General features: G+C 42.2%; 2 protein-coding genes across 2 annotated transcripts in view; one reads left to right on the forward strand and one right to left on the reverse strand.

Moving 5' to 3' along the window:
* Positions 1-4,260: 4,260 nt before the first annotated feature.
* The window catches only part of Gdi (GDP dissociation inhibitor), a 127,759-nt gene continuing 108,713 nt past the window's right edge, over positions 4,261-23,306 (forward strand). The window contains exon 1 of the mRNA XM_075704052.1: positions 4,261-4,440. Within this exon, the coding sequence (XP_075560167.1) occupies positions 4,396-4,440 (45 nt within the window). The 5' untranslated portion in view covers positions 4,261-4,395. The remainder of the gene's footprint in view (positions 4,441-23,306) is intronic.
* LOC142592545 (uncharacterized) lies at positions 5,585-14,499 on the reverse strand. The gene is made up of 4 exons (XM_075704053.1): positions 14,481-14,499; positions 14,242-14,332; positions 11,303-11,488; positions 5,585-5,690 (listed from the first exon to the last, which is right to left on the reverse strand). The coding sequence occupies exons 1-4, from the start codon at positions 14,481-14,483 to the stop codon at positions 5,620-5,622; spliced, it is 351 nt and encodes a 116-aa protein (XP_075560168.1). The 5' UTR covers positions 14,484-14,499; the 3' UTR covers positions 5,585-5,619.

Below are 23,306 nucleotides of genomic sequence, written 5' to 3' on the forward strand. Positions count from 1 at the left end.
AGTAGGAAGATAATTAATGTAAATTAGAAGGAGTAGTTGTACGAGAACTGTGCCTTGTGGTACGCCCGAAAGGACAGAATACCTTTTAGATGACTGTGTGTTAGCAAATACAAACTGCTGTCGGTTAGTGAGGAAGCTACGTATCCAGTCTAGTACAAATGGATTAATCTTGAGGCGGGAAAGTTTTAGGAGTAGCCGTTGGTGTGGAACTTTGTCCAATGCCTTTTCAAAGTCTAAGAAAATCGCATCTACAGGTACGTTCAAGTCGAGGTTAGAGCTTAGATCATGAAAAAATAAAGCTAGTTGCGTGTCACTGAAAGACCTTTACGGAAGCCATGTTGAGCTGTGTGAAAGAGGTTATTACTAAAAAAACTTTACAATCTGAGAGTAAATAACATGCTCCATTAGTTTGCAACAAACACTGGTGAGTGAAATGGGGCGATAACTAGAGCACAACGATGGAGGACCTTTTTTGGGGACTGGAACAATCTTGCCTACTCTCCAGTCTTCCGGCGCCACTCCTGATGACAATGATTGCTGAAAAATAGCACATAACATCGCGCTCACATTTGTTTTGGTGTTTTTCAGCATTTTAACATTTATTTCATCGACACCAGACGATGATGTGAGTTTGAATGAATCAATTAGTTTCTCAATGCCGTAAGGACAAAAGGTAATATCAGGCGTGACTGCATGATCCGAAAGAGGGAAGCGAGGTAATATGTTATCAGGTTCATTTGTGAAGACGGAAGAAAAAGTACGGTTAAGTGGTTCAGCAATTTCACAATCGGGAATAGGATGGATCTGTTGATCAAACAGAGCTAATGGCTGGGAGTTAATAGGGTTAATAACCTTCCAGAATTTTGGGGGGTTATTTCTTAACATAGACGGCAGCGTTCGCGAAAAAGAAGTGCGTTTTTCTTTATTTGCTAGAGCTTCGAATTCTTTTTCTGCAAGGTAATACTTATTCCATGCCCCTGCGTTGTTAAATCGATTAGCCGAGCGAAAAAGCCTTTTTATTTTTATTGTTAAGACGCTTTAGTGTGATATTAAACCATGGGGATGACTGTTTTTCGGTTAGGGTGATAACGAGTACGTATCTTGCGAACCACATCGAGCATTTTGTTTTTAAAAAGCAGCCAGTTAGTTTCGACAGAACGCATCAAAAAACTGGTGTGGAATGAAGCAGCAAAATGTGCGAGTTCCGAGTTAATTACCGAGTAATTCCCTTTGTCATACAGTTTGATCACTTTGGTTATCTGTGTAGGTTGTGTAAGCTGACAGGAGTACGATGCATGGATTATAGAATGATCACTAAGACCAGGCAGATGCGTCATTGCATAAACTTTGTCAGGATCAAAAGCAAAAATGTGGTCGAGTATGTTAGAAGAATTACAACTTTGACGTGTAGGTTCAGTCACAAGTTGCGTTAATCCATAGGTTAGGGATGAGTTAACAAAATCGCTTTCGGTACTGTGTTGCGAAGTTGCTGATGTTAGGCTGACGGCCGGAACGTCGGAAGGCGACAGCCAATGACAGCGCGGATGGCGTGACGTAGCCACCTGGGATTGGGAAGACGGCAATAGCACAAAACACCTATGCTACTTGGACGGTGCCGAACTGCGCGAGCGGCTGTAGCCGCCGCGCCTTCCTGACGTGCCTTACCGCTGGGATATCTCTCCCTTCTATACTCTATTTTCTGCGCTACTCTTTTTACCCCTTTCCCCTCGCCCGTACAGCGGTGTGGAGGTGCCCTCGCACGAGAGGCAGCAACGGCGCTGTACTTATCTCTTCTAAAACCACTCATACAACGAGTGAGTGAACTTTGTGTCCAGCGCGCACCCGGCTGAGATGAACCCAATAATATCGAATGAGCTCCTCATATCGCTGGTTCAATGTGAACCAGCTGTGTGGGACCAGAGATCCGAAGAAGGAACGGCCGGCGCCGGGCTCAACGCCTGGAAAAGGATAGCGCTGGGCCTCATCGTGTCGCAAGGTGTATAGCCGAGTGATTTTTGAGCGCAGTGTCCTCGCGCACGGCGTTACATGGCGCATTTGTTTGTTGTCACTGTATAAGTGTACCATGTTGTCTAGTGCAAGCAAACAACGCGATTTGTTTAATTCAAATCGTTAGCTTCCTCATGCGGCACGGTTCCGACTGGTGTTTTTGAAGTCGCGGTGCGGTTTTTTTCATTGCGTGGTGTACGTCGAACAAAATTTCTCGCGCCTGCGGCGCTCGTGTTGAGTGAATCATGCCAGATTATATCTTTCTCGCGCGTTACGGCGCTGTGCCTTCAATACAACATCACTGATTTCCCCGGGGAAGCAGTAGAGGCCGTAGTAGAGAGGCCTGCTCTCCTGGAGAGGTATCGTCGATCATGCCAGGCTTTTCATATGCTGATCTGCGTGACCTCTCGAAATCATTTTTAATGATCCGCTTTGAGTTAAATAAACGTCCTTCTCCAAAAACGTGTGCAAAGTGGGTAGTTGTGAGCTGCGGAGTTGGCGAAACGGAAGCACAGCAGCTACGTGCGACGTGCCTTAGACACGGCGTCATTACAATCTCAGGTGTTTTCCTGAGGCCTCCGTTTGCCGGTTACATGTGCCCTCGTAGAGCAGTACTTGTAAAAAATTCAATACATCGTCGCGAAGAGAAAAGCACCCAGCAACGAAGGTCCCGCGACTTCAACACCAGTCCTTGGTCCTCATTCCTGGTAGCTCGCACCAACTCGAAAAAAAGAAAACACGGTACGCGGCATACGAAAGAGCGAGAAAAAAGATGTACATTTCGATCAGTGAGCATGCAAGATGTTACGGTTGCATGCGTCCGGGCTGCTTGTTTGGAGATGAACGTATTTATCGGCCTCCTTTGCTTGGGGACGGCTGAATGCTGCGCGCGCGTAATGTTTTTGACAAGCCAGCTGCATACGACGCGATTGTGAAAAACGGAAGGAAACAGGATAAACAATATCTGGAATTCTTCTTAGCGTGAATGACATGCATGTGTGCAGCCGGGCACAGTCTTTCAGAATGCTTCGTTCGCGAAGTTTTCGGAATCTAAGGTCGCGCTCATTCGTGGGTGCGCTAGTACGCGATAGAGTTAGCTACGTGTACACCTGACAAAAGAGCATGCTTCAAGTGGCTGCACTTTCCACATTGTTCTTTAAATTTCACCAAATTTTGTACTCAAAATCTTTGAACTTGATCTATTCCGTGTGCACAATTAATGCGAAATGTATCGATAGCTGCAGCACTCAAATCATATGCGGTTGTGAACTTTTTCAGAGAACATTGACCTGATCGTGCGCCGCTGGCGGAATCTGCGCGACATATTTGCCAAAAAGATAAAGAGTTGGCAAAGAAAAGCGGAGCTGGAGAACCCGTTTCGAAATGGAAATATTTCGACCTGATGCTGTTCTTGAGGGCCATTGTAGAACCACGCCCGTATGTTTTGAATTCCTGTTCTGCATGAAACGCTATCTTGCAAGGGGTTATGAATGCAGAATACCAATGTATACTGTCGTGCCGCATGTGAGTGAGCAAGAGGTGCACTATTAGAATTTGTGAAGCCACAGCAGTCGCTGTTAACGCTTGTCGTTGGGTGCATAATCTCTATGGCGCTCGTCATTTGCCGATTCGCCTGTCGCTAGGCGACGGAAGTAAGCCGCAAAGTTGAATTTAATTTATACGTAGATATTCTTGCTTTTGCCGTGAAAAAATAAAAAGATAAAGCAATTTCTGTTAATCTCATTTCACATTCTTTCTTTTTTCGATGCTCGTGGCAGCAAACGGTCGGCGTTAATGCTATAGCGTGACGTATTTCCTGTTGCCACTTTTCGCCCGAGTGTCCCTTCTTGTCATGATGCCTCTCGTTATATTTCTTTCTCTGTGACGTGCCCCTGAGCTGCATTCAGGATACAAGTTAATTTGATACCGTAATGCTTTCGTGATGATTTTATGAGAACGTGTTTTGTAGTCCAATAAGTAATAAAAACTCATGACGCGACGTTAGTGACGTCGTGATGCTGTTTCAGCGCAGTGCTACAAGACCGCTGTTCACAGCCAGCTGGTAATAATGTAATATTTTTAATAATAAAAAGCTGTTTTGGCTGCAATTTTTTTCTTTGTGCATGAGTAAGAAAAATATTGTGCAACCACATTGGTTTTTTTTCTTTATAAGCGCTCTTTCTTGATGCTGGGCCGAGTAAAAGTGAAACTGCGGACTACTTTCCTGACGCGCGCGGATGAATCTCTTTGCAGCTGTTGGCCTACGAGCGTCTGCCGCCTCCCTCGTCGTGTCCGAGGAGCTGCTACACAGTCGGGTTCGACGTTTAGCGTGTGACCAATTTTATTTAATTGCTCGTGCAGCGCGTGCCGCCGGCCCTTGTGGTAGCCATGGATGAAGAGTACGACGCTATCGTGCTAGGCACCGGGCTTAAGGTGAGCGCCGTTTGATGTTGAATCAGTGGGTGGGGTGTTTTCCTGTCGTTGCCGGCTCCCCTCGTTAGGCTTAGGCTGCCTACTACACCGCTTGGCAAACCTAGCCACTCGCTACAGGGACTGTGAGAATAGATCGAAATGCTGCCTATATGCAGATGTCTGCCCTGAAATTCGCATCGATGTTGTCTTACGCGGCCAAGCCGCATGTTTGACAGGCCCGACCTAAACTACTGCGGACCAATTTCGTTTTTTATTTTTTTGGTAAGTTCATCGGCTCCACGTAGCTTGACCGAGATTCTGAAATGTGCCGGTCCACCGACTTAAAGCCCGTCTGCGGAGTGGCAGCTGCGAGCGCGTAGGCCTAGCGTGATCACCGACGGGCCCTACACTGTAAAAAAAATTTTCCTTACTTTACAGAAAATTTGCTGGTAATTTGTGACCGAACACTCTTCCGTAAATTAAGAACGGTCATTTCCGTAGAACGGACAACTGTAAAAAAGAGACCGTAATACAAGATACGAGTGCTTCTGTATCTAGAAAACGGAAGACTCTGTATTCTGAATCTGTACTATAACCGTTAAAGTACGGTGCTTCTCGTATTCAGAAAACGGAACACACTGTAAGCTGAATCTGTACTCTAACCGTTAAAAAACAGGTGCTTGCCGTATTCAGAAAACGAAAGACTCCGTATGCTAAATCTGTACTATATCCGTTAAAGTACAGGTGCTTCCCGTATTTCATCTCGCAGAGCATATCCATTATTCGAAGAATGTGCCATCGGGGACAAAATTGCCCAGGACGTGCGAGAGTTGACCGAATTTTATTGGTGTGCTATTTGCTGGGATCAGCCGTGCCACCATCTGCGTTCGGAATGTGCATACGTGACCCACTGTTTTCAGCAGTCTTGAGCAGAAATGCAATTTGGTCAACGCTCGCACTTCCAGGGTACTTTTGTCCACGATAGTACATCTCCTTTAATGCAAATGTCATGAAGGCAGCTCATAGTCAAAGCAGCAGGTCACCATTGAGAAAATTGTCTTGCCAACACACTGACATGGCTGCAGAGATAAAACACTTTGCACTTTGTGATATGAATGCACTGCATAGCATATATACAAAAAGGTGCAACATTTCAGTCCTCAAGTTCTTAGATCACAGAAGCAACTTTATTTTCTTCAATCACTCGTCTTGCACTTCTTCCTGGTGAAAGTTGTTCTTGACTCCAAACGCTTGCAAGGATAAACTTGCTGCTGTTAGGAGAAACAAATAGTATTCGTGAATATCCATCCTAAAGAAAGCGGCAAAAAAGTATAATCACAGAACACGACAAAGCAGTAACTTCTGTGTTAGAAAAACATGTAAGTAGATCAACACTGTTGGAACAAGGGATGTTGCTGTAGCCAACATTTCGACATAGGTGCTTGTCATTAGGGTAGCAAATGTTTTCCTTGGCTGTGTTGTTTTGGATTGTGCATATCTCACTGGCCCCTAGCCTCATTGGGGGAGAAGTAACTGGTGCATATAATAGGTCAAGAGAAGCCAAAGTGTTAAAATAAAGGAAGGAAGCAGTGGTGATTGTGATTAGCAGTGGTGATTGTGATGGAGCGGGTATGAGCAATGCTGTCAGTACTTGCCAAGAGTAGGGGTGACCAAAACAGAAAACGATGTACACATGTAAGCAGTCATTAATCCAGTAGACCCAATCTTCCCAGAAGACAAAATAGGTATCAAGATAAACAGTTTGCACTTTTGGAAAAGGAAAACGAAGAATTAAGGAAAATAAATTTTGTATCAAGATGCATCTGGTTAAGATCACTGCAAATGGTAAATGAAGGCACATTATGAATATATATTTTGTTGAAAGCCAATGAAGAAAAGATATATTAACCAAATATTAAAAAATAGGGACATTAAAATTAAACTGGGTATGACCATAAAACAGTAAAGAACAGCCTGTGGAAAAAAATGGGATGGATAATATAACCAGGTGCAAGATTGCAAAACGTCGAACGCTGTTTATATTCATGCTGCTGTTAACGGCTTCAAGTTTCTGTCTTCCTGTGGAACCTTTGTCTTACTTGAACAAGGAAATGGGTCATTTTTTAAACAAGCCAGTTCAAATGCGGTTCAAAGCTTCAGCAGTGTTATAATGAAAGAAAATATTATGGTCAGCTCTCCTGGGTGTGCTTTCATTCACCAGTTATTTCCACCAGTGTAAGTTCAAAATTTAATGGTCTAAATGGAGCTTAGCTCCTGGCAAACCATTAGCTGGTCTTTTTTTCAACACAGATGCCTGCACATTATATGTGTTGACAGGAGTGCTAGCGAACTACATTATACTTGTTGCCACAACCAAAGTGAGACTTGGTAACAGTGATTGAACAAAAAAAACAGCATTCCACAATACTGATTCAAGTCATCTGGAAAAGTTGCTTAAGTTAACGTACACCCCCTACTCCACCAGACACAATTATTCACCACACTGACTCTTATGGTGTCAACCATGCTATTACAACACTAGGCATCAAATGAGGAGAATTAGGGGATAAGAGGGCACAATGCTTTTTGTTAGAACATCAAATGTGCTTTACATAAATGCTACATTCCAACTAACAAAGGAGCAACCGGTTTGTGAGATAGTGACCAATGCATACGAAAGCTAATGACATTCTGTGCAGCAGAATGTTGACGATGAGGTGTTATGCGCACAAGTGTACTCTTTCACACAAAATGACATCCTGCACTCAAACCTTGTGCCAAGATTAGAGTTTTAAAAACACCATAGTGGAAAGCAAAGAGTGCTAAATTTGTTGAAAATTACTAAAAATTATTCGATTATTCATTATCCTTACTGTTCGTTAAAGATTCACAGATTGTTCCCTACGGGTGCTGTAAACAGGCACTCTGCTTTTACAGTGGTAGCAACAATGATCTGTGGCACAGACAAGAATAAATGCTCATGAAGTTTATGCAAGAGCATATCCTACAAATTACACCCCATTTCACATTCCAATATGGTAGAAGAGGAAGACGAAAAAAACTACTTTCTGGTGGAGGATGCATACCGCAGAATAGAAGAAACAAGTGTACCCTAACCATTGCTGCTGCCGATGCCTGTGCACTAACAGTTACATATAATATGGCAGTTACAATTGTTTTTCCACAAGCACTGCAAGCTGCGGCCAGTTTACCAGTACACAGCTGTAATAAATTTAGGGCAAGCTAAAGCTCTCTAATGGATTTATCTCATATGACACAATTGGAATGCAATATTCTGCAAATAGGTGAAGCGCGGTGTGCCATCCCATACAATGAAACACCTTTCAAGAATCTGAATCACCACCTGCACTCTTAGGCAAAGTTACACCCTTTGGAGTGCCCCTTCTGCCACACAACAATAATCGTTATCTGCCTTGATGCGTTTCCTTTCTTGAAAACGCCACGCCCGCTACTTTGCTGTCGGGAATGCTATCATGCTGATAACGCGCATGCCGTTCGTTACTGGAAAGCACAGGGCTCGCAGCGTTAAAGAAAGGAAATGCATAAAGGCAGATGACAATTATCGTTGTGTGGAAGAAGGGGCACTTCAAAGGGTGTAACTCTGCCTAAGAGTGTGAGCCGTGACGAGGGAAAAGAGTGTGTTCTGTGTAAAGTAGTGCACCTGTATAACCTAAAGCTTTGGAGAATGCATTTAGTATGAGCTGGGAAGGTTCCTAATTTTAATTGCACACAGTGAAAACCTCCATGCAGTTTTGCAAAACGCAAACCCCCTACCTTTTTGCTGTTCAAACGTAATGACACGCAGGGCCATAACATGTACATTATGGGTTTCGTTCCCAAACAATCAAAGTGAATAGCACCACCCTAAGTGTCATGTGCCTTCTTGTTAGTGTCGAATGCTGCGATCGGCAGAGAAACGGATTTCTGGAGCAATATAATGTATTAGGTACTGTGATCCCAGTTCTTTCACTGCTGTTTAAGCATTATCGGGTCCTAAAGTAAAAAAACGAGGAATAAATACATGCATATTTTACGTCACAACCCTCATAAGTATTTAGTAGTCTGGATTATAAAGGATTCCAGATTTACAATGCAGGACAGATTTTATTCCACTGAAAGAATGGCATCATGCCAATGATTCTGCATTTGGTGCTATATTTATTTGTATTTAGTTCAGTTGGAATGTGTGTGTATCGTCAGCGATATCGCTTGACATGTTTTATATTGACTGTTTCCTAAATTTAGGCAAATTCGTATTCGCAAATAACCTTGTATGACACCAAGAACTTGCTTAGCAGGAGTATTTCTAACATTTGCAAGATATGAGGCTCTTGAATGCATATCTAAGCCTGGGGTACACGCCGCCCCCTAATCTCATCAGCAAGTTTCTGGAACTCATCTACGAGGTTTCTTATGATGAATGTAAAGTTGCTTGAACGGGAGAAATAGGGAATTTATAACAGGTGAATTATGCAGCATAAGAATGATGTCAGCAAGAAGCAAGCATCAAGAACTATAAAATGAAGACTATAAAATGCAAGAATTATTTGGGATGATTTAAAATTCTGGCATTGGAATGAAATGTCTTTCAATCTATATATAAATTCTGATTATTCACTCTACTACCACTACCTTCATTAGAAACATTCATAATCATTATCTTATCTATGCCACATCATCTTCGCTAATATTCAAGCCTTCATAAGCTGCTTTTTTTTACAGCTAATTCTCTGTGGGAAAGAGGTGTCCGCGTGAAGACCATATCATATACTTATTACCCGTTTTTTGATAAATGATAAGGGAAACACTTCACACCAAAAATGCATTGAGCTTGAGCAAGTTCTGCGTTTGATGCTGTTGATTCTTTTTTCCCTTTGCCATCATTGACCCACCTGGTTAGCTAAGTAGACAGAAAAGCTGCAGGAGAAAGGTAGGGGTGCCAAACCAGACTTGTGCCCCAGGGGACCTTTTCACGGTCACTGGAGGAACTGCCTGTGGCCTCGGCATCTTCCTTGAGGGCCATGGCCATGTCTAAGAAACCTTGTCTCCACAGGCTGCACATAGAAAGATAATTTGCTGAGCTAAGTCTATTTCTTAAAAGAACCCATTTAAGTTGTATTCGTGGCTTTGCACCACAAAACTGACACATGACTGGCCACTCAAGACACTTTATGTGTATTCGCAGGCTTATTCCTTGGAAAAACACTTTTATGTAGCACACAATGAGTAAGAGTAACAAAAAAGTGTATCAGGAGGCTTTCATATTGCTCTACAACTTTTCGTTGACACATTTCATTTAATTATTTGAGATATTTAATAACTAATTAAGAATTATGTAATTAGGCAGAATGCACAATATAATCAGAGTATCTCCAAGCGATGGCAAACATCACCTTCATTTTGTCTAGTTACATCGCATTTACATATTTCTAAATCTTGGTGCATGATAGTTAAGACACCCTCAAAAACAATATTAAAATTTTCATAATCATCTCTTGCGTGTTATTGGTGGCTATGGCTGCTTCAAAGTTATTCTTTCAGTATGGTACAAGCAGTTTTGAAGTGAAATTGTTTTGCATCGAGGGCATGTAATCTAGACAATCAAGCAAAAGGTCAAGTTGTGTTCACTATTCAGATGTTTAACTAAGAAGCTGCAGGAAAAGGAAACAGGACACAATACCTAATCAACAATGCAAAATTTGAAAATTTAAACTGAACAAGAAACCAGTTTTTGAAAACACAGAAAAAAAGCCAGAAGCTTACATCGAATACACCCTTGCTATGTACTCCAAGTGAAGTTGTTACCGCAATGCTTGGGCACCATATGAACGTAACAATCAACAACTTCGAGCAGAATATTAACACCACTAAATGAACTGGCCTTTGAAGATTCTTGATCTGAAATCCTCAACGACTTGTTCTGGAATTTAATCTGTCAAGCTCAATCTTTATTCTCAAAAGCTGGCTCTCGGCCATAATTTCTCTAAACGCAACATCAGCTTAAATCTCAAGATAGGGTTGACCTCTAAATAAAGTGGATAATGCATGGCAAACATCACGAACTCTCTTACATGTTAACCAGAGGGTTCACTCATGCAGCCATGAAATTGTGATGCAGACACGATATATTGAAGCTGGTTTTGTGAAGTGTTTCATGCTTCCAAGGCTTCTTCAGTTGTGAAAGCTGTCTCCATTAGCTAAATAAGCGATGAGAATAAAAAAAGTACTTCAACATGCTCACAATATGTTGGCCATTTGCAAGTAAACAGCAGCCTTTTTGGGCGCCCAGGTTGCCTGGTGCAAATCTACTATGCCACAGTACTTGCGTTACCCAGTACCAGCCACTTTAAAATGCAATGTGTTCAGAGCCCTTTCCCTCTGTTTGTCTGCTTTGGAAACAGTTTAACATGTGTTCAGTAGGCGTCGAGAAAGGGGACAGAAAACACTGTGCACCACTGATTTCTAACATGTTTCGCTGGATGCAGCACACCGCACCGGATGCAGGTGAAGCCAGTGGAAATGCGATGTCATGCAGTCGCTTGTCCTGGAAGCAGGGCATATGGTGGACTAACTAGTGCGTGCGATCAGATAATATTGCTGCCGAAAAACTTTTCTTTGTGGTTTTTCACATTTTAGGAGGTCTCTACATGTCTGGTAAGCACTTTTATGACAATCTGAACCCGTATACGATAGTGTTCTCTTACATCAAGTTTTTTCTGATTTACCAGTGTTTCCATTGCAAGCCACTTATGTTAGCGACACTGTAGACACTACAATGGAAAAATTCTGGACACCTCGAAACACTGCTTGGGTAGGTTATGGCACATCAGGCAGGCATGTTAGGGGAAGAAATGCCACACACCCGTGCAACAAAGTGCTGCCGCAAAGTTGTGAAGCACCAACTTCCGGGACAAGGCCAGCTTCAGTCGAGGGCGCTCGATGTGCTGTTCATCCCCTGTAGTAGAGATCAGTGGCGTGTACCCTTTTATACTGGCTGTCTTTTCTGGTCGGAACCTTGGCAACAGCTTCCACCATACTTTTTTTGAACCTGCAACATGTGCAGAGAAAGTCACATCACTGTGCGTTGATTGTCTGGCTTTATTGTGCTACACATTCTATCAAATCATTAAAAAATACAGTTCACACATTTTTACTACTGTATATAGACAGTCTAGTTGCTATACACGCGAAACATTACCATTCCTCTGACAGAATGCAACAATAGAAGCGTACACTGTAAAGCTACACTAAAATTTAAATTGATGTGACACCGTATGAGCATACAGTATGCTTACTGTATGCTCTAGCCCTGTGTCAAGTAAAAGGTAATTGTCAATCATTTATGGTGTATTTCTACTTATTCTGGGTCATCAAACTGTACAATCAATGTTCCATGTTTACACATTGTTGGCTTTTGATTGCCTATGTGATCCGTTTCCTACTTACGCATGCAGTAATCCCACTGTAATAAGGAAAAAGAGAATAGGAAATGCCTTGATAATCTTCCACATTTGATGAGGGCAGGAGCAATGGCCAATAGCATGTGGTTGAAGCTACGTAAATACTCCGTTTTCACACAGCTTAATTATTCAGCAAGTAATAAAGAGCTATCCTGTGCACCTCTGCATGACCAATAAAATCTGACTACTTGACACTGCACTAAGGCTGCCGCTTGGTACTGTTCGGCAGTTCAGCTTTGGTTTTCTGATATACAGAACTGTTTAGGTACCAGTAGTTTACTTTGCGATAAAATGGAGCTTGGAGCACTGGTCAGTCATTTGCACATAAATAATGCGACAGCAAATATAACACAAGGATAGGAATATGGGTCTCTTGGAAAAAGTACATACACATTATGATTATAATGTGATGTGATGCCACAATGAAACAGAAAGCAACGCATAGAAGTGGACGGCGCTTCCATGCCACCAAGGTTATTGGACAGACAGTACTTCAGAAGTGCCCGCAACACAATGTGTTGGCGGGCTAGTTGGTGTGAATCCATAAATACTTTGTTAAGCGCAAAACAATGGACACAAGAAAGACGACCAGCACAAGGCGGTACACTCAACTGACATCACTTTATTGCGTCGCTCCTTTATAAATAGTAGAATCTAGAAGAACATGCGCAGTGAGCACCATGTGCAGAGACCACCAACAACCAATCACAAGAGTGTACTCATGCGACGGGATCCACAAAACCATATTGAGCACTGCACAAGGTTAAAGAAGGCACACTAATGCACTGTGACCCCAATGACTGTATGAAGAAAGCTTCCGATAACTCTCGGGCGGTGGTATCACAGCACTTTTTCAAAATCGAAGTATCACGAAACATGGCTTTGCACTTCCATATTTTACAATGTTGAGCCAAATGGGAACCTGTGCCTGTTGGTATGGATCGCTTAGGTTCGCAATGTTTCGTGATGCTATGATTTTGAAAAAGAGCCGTGATACCTCCGCCAGAGAGTTATCGGAAGTTTTCTTCATACAGTCATTGGGGTCACAGTGCATTAGTGTGCTTTCTTTAACCTCGTACAGTGCTCAATGTTTTTTTTTTGGATTCTGTCGCATGAGTGTGCTTTTTTGATCAGATGTTGGTGGTTGCTGCACATGGGTGTTCACAACGCATGTTCTTCTAGATTCTGCTGTCTACAAAGGAGGGACGCAATAAAGTGATGTCAGTTGAGAGTAGCACCTTGTTCTGTCGTCTTTCTTGTGTCCGTTGTTTTGAGCTAAAAAAGCAATGATGTATTCCTTGTGTGTGTTTGAAGACAGCTCCACACGCAGTAGCGTATCCAGTATTGCTGCCCAGTGGTTTAGCTCGCCGCAGTTTGAAGTGCCACAAAACATAAGGAGAGAAACCTGCATTATAGTCTTGTTGCAAACAAGAATATAACGTGAAGTGCATTCTGAGGCCAGAAACTATAAAAAAAAAATTTCATGATGCACTGCTGTGCAGGGTTTTATAGCAAAGTCAAATACATTTAGTGTAAATATCACACTATGATGGTGCACAATGGTGGTAATCTGTAATAATATAAAAGGTGCCTTAATGTTACAACAAAAGCTGACATTACTTAATAATAGCCCTGTAAAATTTAGCATGCAGGGGCACCGCTTGGTTAAACAATAGTGATGTATTGTCTATGTACACAAGTATTACCCACGCATTTATGCCATTGTCTAAATGGCATAAATGAATGGGTAATACTTGTATACATAGATATTACATCTCTATTGTTTAACCAAGTGGGTAAACTATGTCTGCCTGACACAAGATTAGAACTAAACCATAAATTATATATATTCACCCTAACAGTAACACCTCATTTGAACTTCACAGTAAGTAGACGCCTGTTGATGCCAGCCTCCCCCAATGCTAAACTGTGCTGCATGCTCTACAGAGAAATTATAGTGGTATCACTCAACTCTGAAGCAATTCAGGACTGCAGCACTGTAGAAGACATCTACAAATGTCCCATTTCATGTATAACAGCCTGAATTGCTTGCACATCTTACCAAGTGCAAATTAAAATTTCTTCTTGTTTAGCATTTTTGCCTGCTAGACCACAATCCAATGTCATCAATATATTAACATATTACCTCAAAGAACCTAATTTGGCTTATAGATTAACACCTTTGCATACTGCCACAGCTGCACTCTGTCATATGCGTTGCAATCATAAAGGAGTGCTGGTCCACCAGCACTCCAATGTCACTAACAGTGATCACCTACACAGCTAAGTAAACGGTCATGATTCAGGTGGCAAATAGCTAAGAGAAAAAAAATCCACTCACCTTGAGAGCTACAATACTGCAATAACTTGAGAGAGATGGACCCATTGCAGGCAGCAGACCTCTTCTCAGCTCCAGCACAACAGCAACTTGCCTTTCAGTAAAAGAAAAGGATTGATTAGTAATGATAAGTTACCTTGTTTTTGCTGAGTATCAATACAATCTGACTTTCATGCATATCCACTCTCCGCTTTAGTAACACAACTGAATTATTCGTCAAATAAAAGAGTCTATGATGATACCATTCGCTTCTCTTGTAGGTCCAAATTTTTTCGCACCGATACCCCGTTTACTGCTTGCTTACTGACACGAATGCCTTGACTGCACAGACATCATTCGAAGGAACACGTCTTGCTGCACCGCAAAAAGTTGCACCAAGGAAACACAGCAGAGCAAAGAACTTTTTTTCTGGTCACAATTAAAACGTGCACCCAAGCAAGAAAGTAACGATCACAGGTAGTGAGCGACTGCTATTGCCTCGAACATTTATTTCCGTATTTTAACAGAAGTTCTTGTATCGGATACAGTATGCTCTCAAGCCAATACAAGCGTCAATACAAGAGCTCAACTGAACGCAGTTTTATTCTACGCTTTTAACGCGAGTGAACAAAAGGTTAGAAGTACCTCACGGAAATTGCGATCGAGCCAGTCGCGCTACGACTGGAATCGATCTGAAAAGATAGGGTGATCCCTTTCCCCATTCATGCGTCATTTTTGCCCTAAGACGTTGCATAGTGGTCTTTTGAAACAATATTTCTGTTCGCGACACCGGCTTACCACACATCATTTTAACACCTACGTTATGCAAACCAAATAAGATTAAAATGGGCTTACCTCATGAGCAAGTTACGAGTGCGCGTAGACTGTTGAACACCCGTTGAGAGCAAGCAGGCTATCCGTGTCCAAGCGCATACGTGCACCCAAACACAGGACAACTTCTTCGATGCCGCAGCGTGCACGAAGTGAAAGACATCCAGCGCAAATATCTCCGCGCGATGACGGCAAATGACGAGCGCACAAGCGTACACGACACAGCGACAAATTCGGAACTTTGCCAATTCGAACGTGCCGAGACCCAAGCAGCGTAACCATCCATCGTTTCTGTTCTTCGCTCCCGATGTGTCAATCTCTCTTCCTTGGGGTCTTGCTCCACTCTTGAGTACAAATCAAGAGATATTTACGGCGAATTAACAACACTTACAACACGACTCGAAAAATGCCGGCTGACTACACATGTGCAGCTCCGTCCGCCACTCCAACGGACGCGCAGCGCGTGCTGCCCCCTGGTGCCGCACTCTGAGCGCGGAGAACCGAACAGAATCGGTTTCGTTTTCGCATTTGTGCTCTAGTTACTCGAACTGCAATATAATTGCTTGACAATTAATTGAATTCCAAAAGAGGAGAACGCTTTCTCTCCCACAAGTTAGTGCGTTTTATACAAAGGGAGAGAGAATTCAAAAAGCTGAAAGGCAGGGAGGTCAACCAAAGCATTCGCTACTGGCGATAGCAAACCCCTGTGCTACAATAAAGTGCAAAGCAGTGCACTGCGATGCGTCCATAAGCTCTAGTACAGTGATAATTTGGGCTGGTTGGTGCATGTAATGAACGGGTAAATAATGAGTTGTGTCATAACATTACCCATGCATAAAGCACATGGAACTAATGGTGTTGCATTCTAGGTCAAAAAGAAATAAAGCTTGAATCGTTACATCTCGACACTGGGCATTCTGTCTTTCCGTATTATTTTTTTCTTCTTTTTGACAGTATACACAGTACTAGCACGGTAATAGGTCCTTCATCTTCAGTCACCTTCCAGTAGTTCACACATGTCGGTGCATGTTCGCGTTCTTTATTCTACCGTACAAGAACGAGCGCGCTTACCGGTCTTGTTTCAAGATGAAGCGCCAAATGTTTGCGATTACATCTTATCGCAAGAATTAACACATGAACAGTGAAGATTATGCGTAATCGATTTGTCTCAATGAATGGGCAGTTATTGTCAGAGACGAGATATTTGGTAAATATCATGGGAATGAGTTCAACCAACTACATTGCAGTTCAGCAGTGCCCTTTGACATTTGGTTTAATTGCTTGCCGCATTCGAAAATTTCCTCCGACCGTTGTACTTGGATCTATAGGTCGCCAGTCCCCTTCGAGACCATTTATTGCCAAATGTAAACGCAGTTACGGTCATTATACCACTCCCTGCGTTTCGGTACTGATTTAGAGTGCGCACAATTTTTGGCGTATATGGCGTAAATGCTGGCGTAAATGCACCAGCACCTGAGTGCCGCAAGCTTGTTTACGTATGCACGTATGTCCCCGGCTCTTCATTCACTTAAACATATATGCTGTGTTATTAACTATAAAAGCGCTTAATTTGAGAACATTGCGAGAACACGCATATATTTGCGCATATGATCAGCGTTACAAAGCCAATATGCGCGGCAAACTGCGACCGGAATAGAAGATGCGTATATATATTTATACGATCTGTTATTGCAGCTTTTGGTAGAAGGCTAGCTCTCACATTTTGTACGCAACTTCATAATGCGTACAGTTTGCGTGTTCAATAAAGTATTGTTAGCTGAAACTTTATGAGTACGAGCGCTCATTCAGACAGCTTAAATTTTCTCACAATATACGGATGTTCAGATAACAAAAATACGGAATTCTCTCTGTTTCGTCCAAAACAGTGTATAGCCGTTATATGATTACAGTGAAAATGTCCGTAAAGCTGAATACGGAGAGCACTTTCCGTATATTAACGGCAGATTTTGCCGTATTTTTGAAATATGACATACTTTCCGTATTTTTATCTGCAGTTCTCCGTATAGTGACAGAAATCCCCCGTAAAATTACGGAAATTTTTTACAGTGTATGACAGCTGCTCCGACAAAATCTACCAGAGCAGCCATTATTGGTGGTTTCTACAAAGTGGCCAACTCAGCCACGCGTTTGGCCTGCCTTCGAAAATGAGCAACGCGAAACGGGTCGTTTTGGCCCCTCCTCTCTCCACGGTTGTCGAACAATGCGAAGCCACCTCGGCCGAGCATTTGCCGCTGCGTCGAGTGTTGTGACGTCACGCGCTTGCAGAAGATCTGGCTGTTTAGTTAGCCAGTGGCCGCAGTGCTGGTACGTGACGCTTGGCGGGAAATTGCACCGCCTTTCAAACGGCATTGCATGCTAACCCCGTTTCCTGGTGTGGGGTACAGTTCCCATGCTTGCTGTCTGGGATGTCTACGAGCTTTGACTTGCAAGGTTCTCTGCTTTTCAATGGTCATTGCACATACTGGCCTCAGTATAGACTCGGAGGGCACAATGCCTGGAATGTTGTGGCTCTCGCATGGCCGTCAGCACTTGGTGGGGATTCTAGGTGGTTTTCTTGGCGTGCTGCTACTTCAAACTTGTCTGGCTATACTTTGGTAAGTTTCTTTATATATGCTGCTTCAGTTGTCGGCTTTACTGAAAATCCACTTCACAAAGAATATTTTGCCAGGAATTTTGAGCATGATTCTTCTGTCAACCAAAGTGAGCTCCAGTACTGGCATGTGCTGATTTATGGCGTATGAGGCACTATTGCACAATGAAATTGGGTGGATGATTGTGCGTCAGTTTCAACAAAGCTTTGCAGTGATGCCGGCATGGCATTCAGTTGCTTTGTGGCCCAGCAGTGTGCACTCTTTCTAAACCAGGCTGGCATGGCTTTGCTTGTTCAACAGTATTTTGATTGCCAGCACTTGTGGGCTGTATTCGAAGCTTCTTGTTGGTGAAACATATCTCTTGTACCCCTGTCACACTGGGCATTTTAATGTCATTCGAACCGAATGGCATTAGCATCGAATGACATTGTTCGGTTGCTACACAGATATTTAATGCCATTAGCACCGAATGACTTTTGGCAATTGAATGAGTTCGAGAAACTCATTCGGCTTCGCACTCGGAGTGAACGTATACTCTCAACCCCAGAAACAAAGCAAAACAGGACACAGCATTTGCAAATTGAAAACCGTACTCGTATAGAAATAACATTTGCGTATTTTAATGGACTTGTTACTTTAAAGAGACAAAATCTGTGCGGCAGGCTGTCGCAAAATGTCGCAAAATACGCAGCAACTAATCGCTTCACCTCCTGCAACGTAGCGTCGTCGTCCAGCGTCACCATGTCAACCATTTTGTTTGTTTTCAATTTATCGGCTACTCAGGTGGCCAAGCCTTGTTTTGGCTTATAGTGGCCAAATAGCCTGAAATAGAACAACTTTTTTTATACGCACTACTAAAATATATTTTTTTTCAGTGAAGTGACATCGCAAAAATATATTTAAATATATTTATTGCTTATGCACGCACTTTACCTACCTTGTTCTACTTTAGTTGCCACGTTTTTTTTAATCATCGCCATTGATATCGCCACCGAATGACTAATTTTTCGAGTGTAGCACCTCCGCAGGCGAATGACATTCGTTGCACCAAATGCCATTCGATTCTAATGACATTAAAACTCCCAGTGTCACAGGGATATTGGTAGGTATGTTTCACACACCTGTCAACACTTCGTCTTTTTACGTAGGTTAGTTTGTGCCCTTCTAAGAGCCTTGCAACTCCATTACATCAATAATTGAAGGTTGTTTTGATATATCCATGCATTTTTGTTACAGGCTATATGTCATACATGTTTGAGTACTTCAACTAGGAAACGCATGCACAAAAAATCGTTGGATGAATGCATAGGGCATATTGTGCAAAGTGTACAATTGCACTGCTGATTCGTGGCATGCCATCCTATCTCAAGTTATTGTCAATGGTTTCACAACATCCTGGCCGAAGAAATGCCCTAACAGGTATCATTCTGAAAACAATGAAGACATTGACGAGGCATTCATTGAATTCGACATGCTTGACTTGTTTTTGTTCTGCCAGCACCAGAGCAATATTGATGGTTTTTCAGGATTACTTTGACTAATACTATACTGATAGACCGCTTCCCCGACTTTTCAAATCAACAATAAAATCTCTGCTTCTCTACAGTGTACTTCGTCTCTGCGGACTATCTAAAAATACTTATTTTAGATGCCAACTGGCCCCTGCAGACTATGCACCACAAGAGGGCTATAGGCCAGAAAGTATAGTGTTATAGAATTTTTAGTTTTGAAAGGATTGTGGTATTGCCAGCATCTGAGTATCTTGTGTTTGTAACTATTGCTACTCTTGAAATGGAGGGTTTGTGGAAAACTCGTCTTGTTGGGGATGATCATAGTAAAGAACAGCAGGCACTGACTGCGTAATTAAACATTAAAATGAAAGCAAATGAGAAGTTTTGGTCGAACTGTCTCATTTGTTCTCATTAATGTTTTAATTCTGTGGTTGGTGTCTACTTTTCGTTACCATTTATATGCTTGAGTAGCATTTTGGTTTGATTTTCATATTTTTTGCGTGATCAGGGGACTTTTTTTTTCATGCCATTGTGCCACGAAGACCTTTGGGCTCACTTGCATTTCTTACAGCAGACTGTGCCTCAGTAATGACAGCTGCTATTTTCTGCAAGCCATAAGCAAAAAACCCTCAGCTCCAAAGTGGTCATGCTGTAGAAATTATGCTAACAAGAGCATGTGTCTACAGTGTAAAGCATGAATGCAAATGCATAACCAGCATTTGAGTGCACATTAAGTTAAAAAGAAATAAGATTTGCTCATAGCATGAACCAGTGATGTGATAGCTTGCAGAATATGTGCAGTAAGCCTTACTATCTCGTGCAGTGTTTGTTCGAGGGAACTTATGCAGGTGTAAGCGAGCAATTTAGTTGCCTTTGGAGAAGCAAAAAAAGTTAATCACGTGTGTTTGTGGGAGCTCTGCTTTTGTTTGCCCTTGTACTGCTGGATTCATTCTCCAACCTATATTTTCGCACTAGTAGGCCTTTTGCAATCCTTGAAGAAAACGGGTCAGGGCCATCATAAGCAAAGTGCTATACATCGGAAAGAAATCATTTATCTCGGCAACCAGTGGACCAAATTTGGTGAGGTTTATTGTATATAAAAGAAAATGTTGAAATCTAGTGATAGTGACTGATGGAAGTGGACTTTCATTTAGCACATTTTCAGAGAATGAAAGTAAAGTTCACAACTCTAAACTTGGTAATAAAAAAAAGAACAATTCTGCAAACTGCATCTAATATTACATCTAAAGTGGACAAAATTAATGTATTACTTGCCAATCTGCAATATACCATTCTTATGTGAGTAAGACTTTCGCTAAACCCTTGTAAACATTGTAACAAATTCACATGAGCTGTAAGTTTATACATCAAATTTGCCCACTTAGATGCTCCATTGGAGGCAGTTTACAGAATGGTGATATGTTATTGATGCATAGGGACAAATTTGTAGACTACAAGCTTCTGTTTATATTAAACTTGCAATGTTTGAAAATCTTCGTAAAGAAATTTAGGCCCTAAATCAAAATTTCACTTCCAACAGTCACTAGAATTGAGCTTTTTCTCTAAAATGGAACAAATTTCATTAAAGTTGGCCCAGGGGTTATCTCATGAAAGCATTTCTGAGATTTATATGCATTTGAGTAGGCAGCCTGGGTGCCGGGCCTGAAATAATGTTTCCTCTTAAGATGAATAATCTAATACATGTCGAAGGAGAAAAGTTACTTTACCACTGCCTCCACAACAGGGAAAGTGATGTGCCAGAAAAGGAAACGGGCACCTGCTCTGTTAATTACAAAGATGAACTGGCGTTGGCCAATAGCTGCAGATGCAGTTGTGCTGTCCAAGATCTCAACTGCTTGAGCATCAGCAGAGTGGCTGAGAGCTACAATCTTGGACTACCTGTCATGTGTTGGAATCCTCGTAGCACAATAGGAGTTTTTTATTCTTTGTAATTTTCTCTCGGTGAATTTTTGGATTCCAGTAACACCACCAGCAGATGTCCAGAGGTCCATAACAGCTATCGCTGTAAACTAGGAGCAAAGCACGATTGGCTTCTCGGACATTTGTGCTTCTGGAGCAAAAATTATTCAGGATACCTGCACCAACACGCTCCCTTGGGCAAGATTTCTGGCACACCATGACAGGCGTGTTCCCAATGCTTGTGTGCTCTTCAATGGAAGTGGCACAAGAAAACTGTGCTAGGGCTTCATATTTAGCAAATTTTGCAAAATGTACATATATGGGAAGAAGCATGTGTGATGGATCACTTAAGGGCAGTTATATCTAGATACTGCTGCAATTACAGGCCGCAAAGCCTCGTAAATTAACTGCTAGCCACAACTCGTGAGCAGACGACTGCTGATGCCTCTGTTGAAAATTCTCATTTTCTGCTCATGGCATCTGGAGCACTCGGAGGAAGCGTGCTCAGCCCCCCACTTTTTCTTATCTATATTAATGATTTGCCTGCCTGTGCAGGGTCCAGAGTTTGGCTTCACTGATTGCGTAAGTCACCGTAACATTACCGATGACACTGACTGCAAATCCCTAAAAAGTGACCTCAATGCAGTAAGCACATGGGGCTCATCCTGGTTAATGACCCTTAACACTTCTAAAACAAAACATATGTTTCACTCGTCATACGTCTCGTATTCCAACCACTTATATCCTTAATAGCTATACTGTAGAACTAACAACTTCTAAGTACCTGGGGGGGCACCTTCAGTGTGACATGGCATCACCATATAGACCTCGCCCTTGCATCTGCTAACTGCTCACTTGGTCTTGAACATAACCTCAAACATGCCCTATTCATGTAAAAAAGCTTGCTTATGCTACTCTAATATGCCATAAAATTGAATATGCTGCGTCAATTTAGGGCCCTGATCAGGCCTATGTTATCACTAACATAAAATCCTTGCGAAGCAGTGCTGTTAGTTTTATTTTTTTCAGACTACTCATCCTATACAAGCGTCTCGGAACTAAAGAAATGTGCCGAACTGGAATACATATCGTATCACCGTAAACTTGCTCGTTTAGTACTTTCCCATAAGCTTTATCAACATCCATCCCTTCAGAATTTTTGTCACCTCGTGTCGTCTTTCCACGACTCGATCATTCTTTCAAAGTTAAACGCGTAAAGTGCCATTCATCCTCTCATGCCATTCCTCACACAATCATTCAGTGGAACAATTTGCCATCGCACATCGCCACAGAAACTGACACCAAAAGATTCCAAGATTTACTTCGCTGTGATGGTAATATGTAATATTTTGTTGATTGTTATTTTGTTCATCTTTTCCTTTCATATTATGCATTGTTTTCATTGCTGTTTTTTATTGTTGCTCTTTCTAATATGTACAGCGTTATTAATGATTGTATTGTCCTCCCTGCATGTAATTCCCTCCTCATGAGGGCCTTTAGGGTTAACGTGAATAAATGTTTTTTTGGTTGCGTGGGCAGATGTCCTTGGAAAGCGATGCTGTGATCGGTTTGACCTGGGTAGTGCATGATGAGCTGTGCAGTCTTTTCATAGCTCGCGCTGGCTGGCGTTTTTCTTCGTAGCTTTCAGCCTTTTGCAGTTGCTCATGTATTAGTGCTGCTTTCAGCAGGCTTCCTGCACTGTTGTGACCAATAGATCAGCATCTCCGTGACAGCAAAATTGAGTGCCTTGTGTTAATACAATTCGAGGATGGGTGTAAATGCGTGTTTCAGAACTGTAACAGTGGTTGCACATCCTGCAAGTTGCTATTGAAAAGCATCGGCTCGGATCATTCCGAGGAAAGATTGGGAGCTCACATCTCATGACTGTTTGCAAGAATCACTTTATGGAGAGAAACATACAGACGAAGCAGTAATATGGAAAGCTTGGAGGTGAAGTAAGTTGAAAGGACCTAGGGTCTGCAGACAGTAGCTTTTTCATTCTGGCTTTAACAAGGTGTCTGCCCTGTTAAAGCTAGGCCTAGCTGCTTCGAGGTTCGGTATTAAGCTTCCTGCTGTTCTGTGCCATGTTTTTAATTGAAAGATTTCTCTGCTGTCAGCAATGGCACCGACACCGCCTTTGTGGTCATTGCAGTTGACTTCGAAGTTTAGAAAGCACTGCGTGTTGCATAATGCTGGTTCCAGAAAGTTAGCTTTG

Source organism: Dermacentor variabilis, chromosome 9, assembly GCF_050947875.1.
Source record: "Dermacentor variabilis isolate Ectoservices chromosome 9, ASM5094787v1, whole genome shotgun sequence".
Classification (NCBI taxonomy): Eukaryota; Metazoa; Arthropoda; class Arachnida; order Ixodida; family Ixodidae; genus Dermacentor; species Dermacentor variabilis.

Bases quoted from the DNA above. Each gene is read 5' to 3' on its own strand.
- LOC142592545 (XM_075704053.1), bottom strand. The intron at 11,489-14,241 runs GTGAGTGGATTT...CACATGTTGCAG, and splicing joins GCAGTATTGTAGCTCTCAAG to GTTCAAAAAAAGTATGGTGG. The intron at 5,691-11,302 runs GTGTGTGGCATT...TTCTCCTAACAG, and splicing joins GGCAGCACTTTGTTGCACGG to CAGCAAGTTTATCCTTGCAA.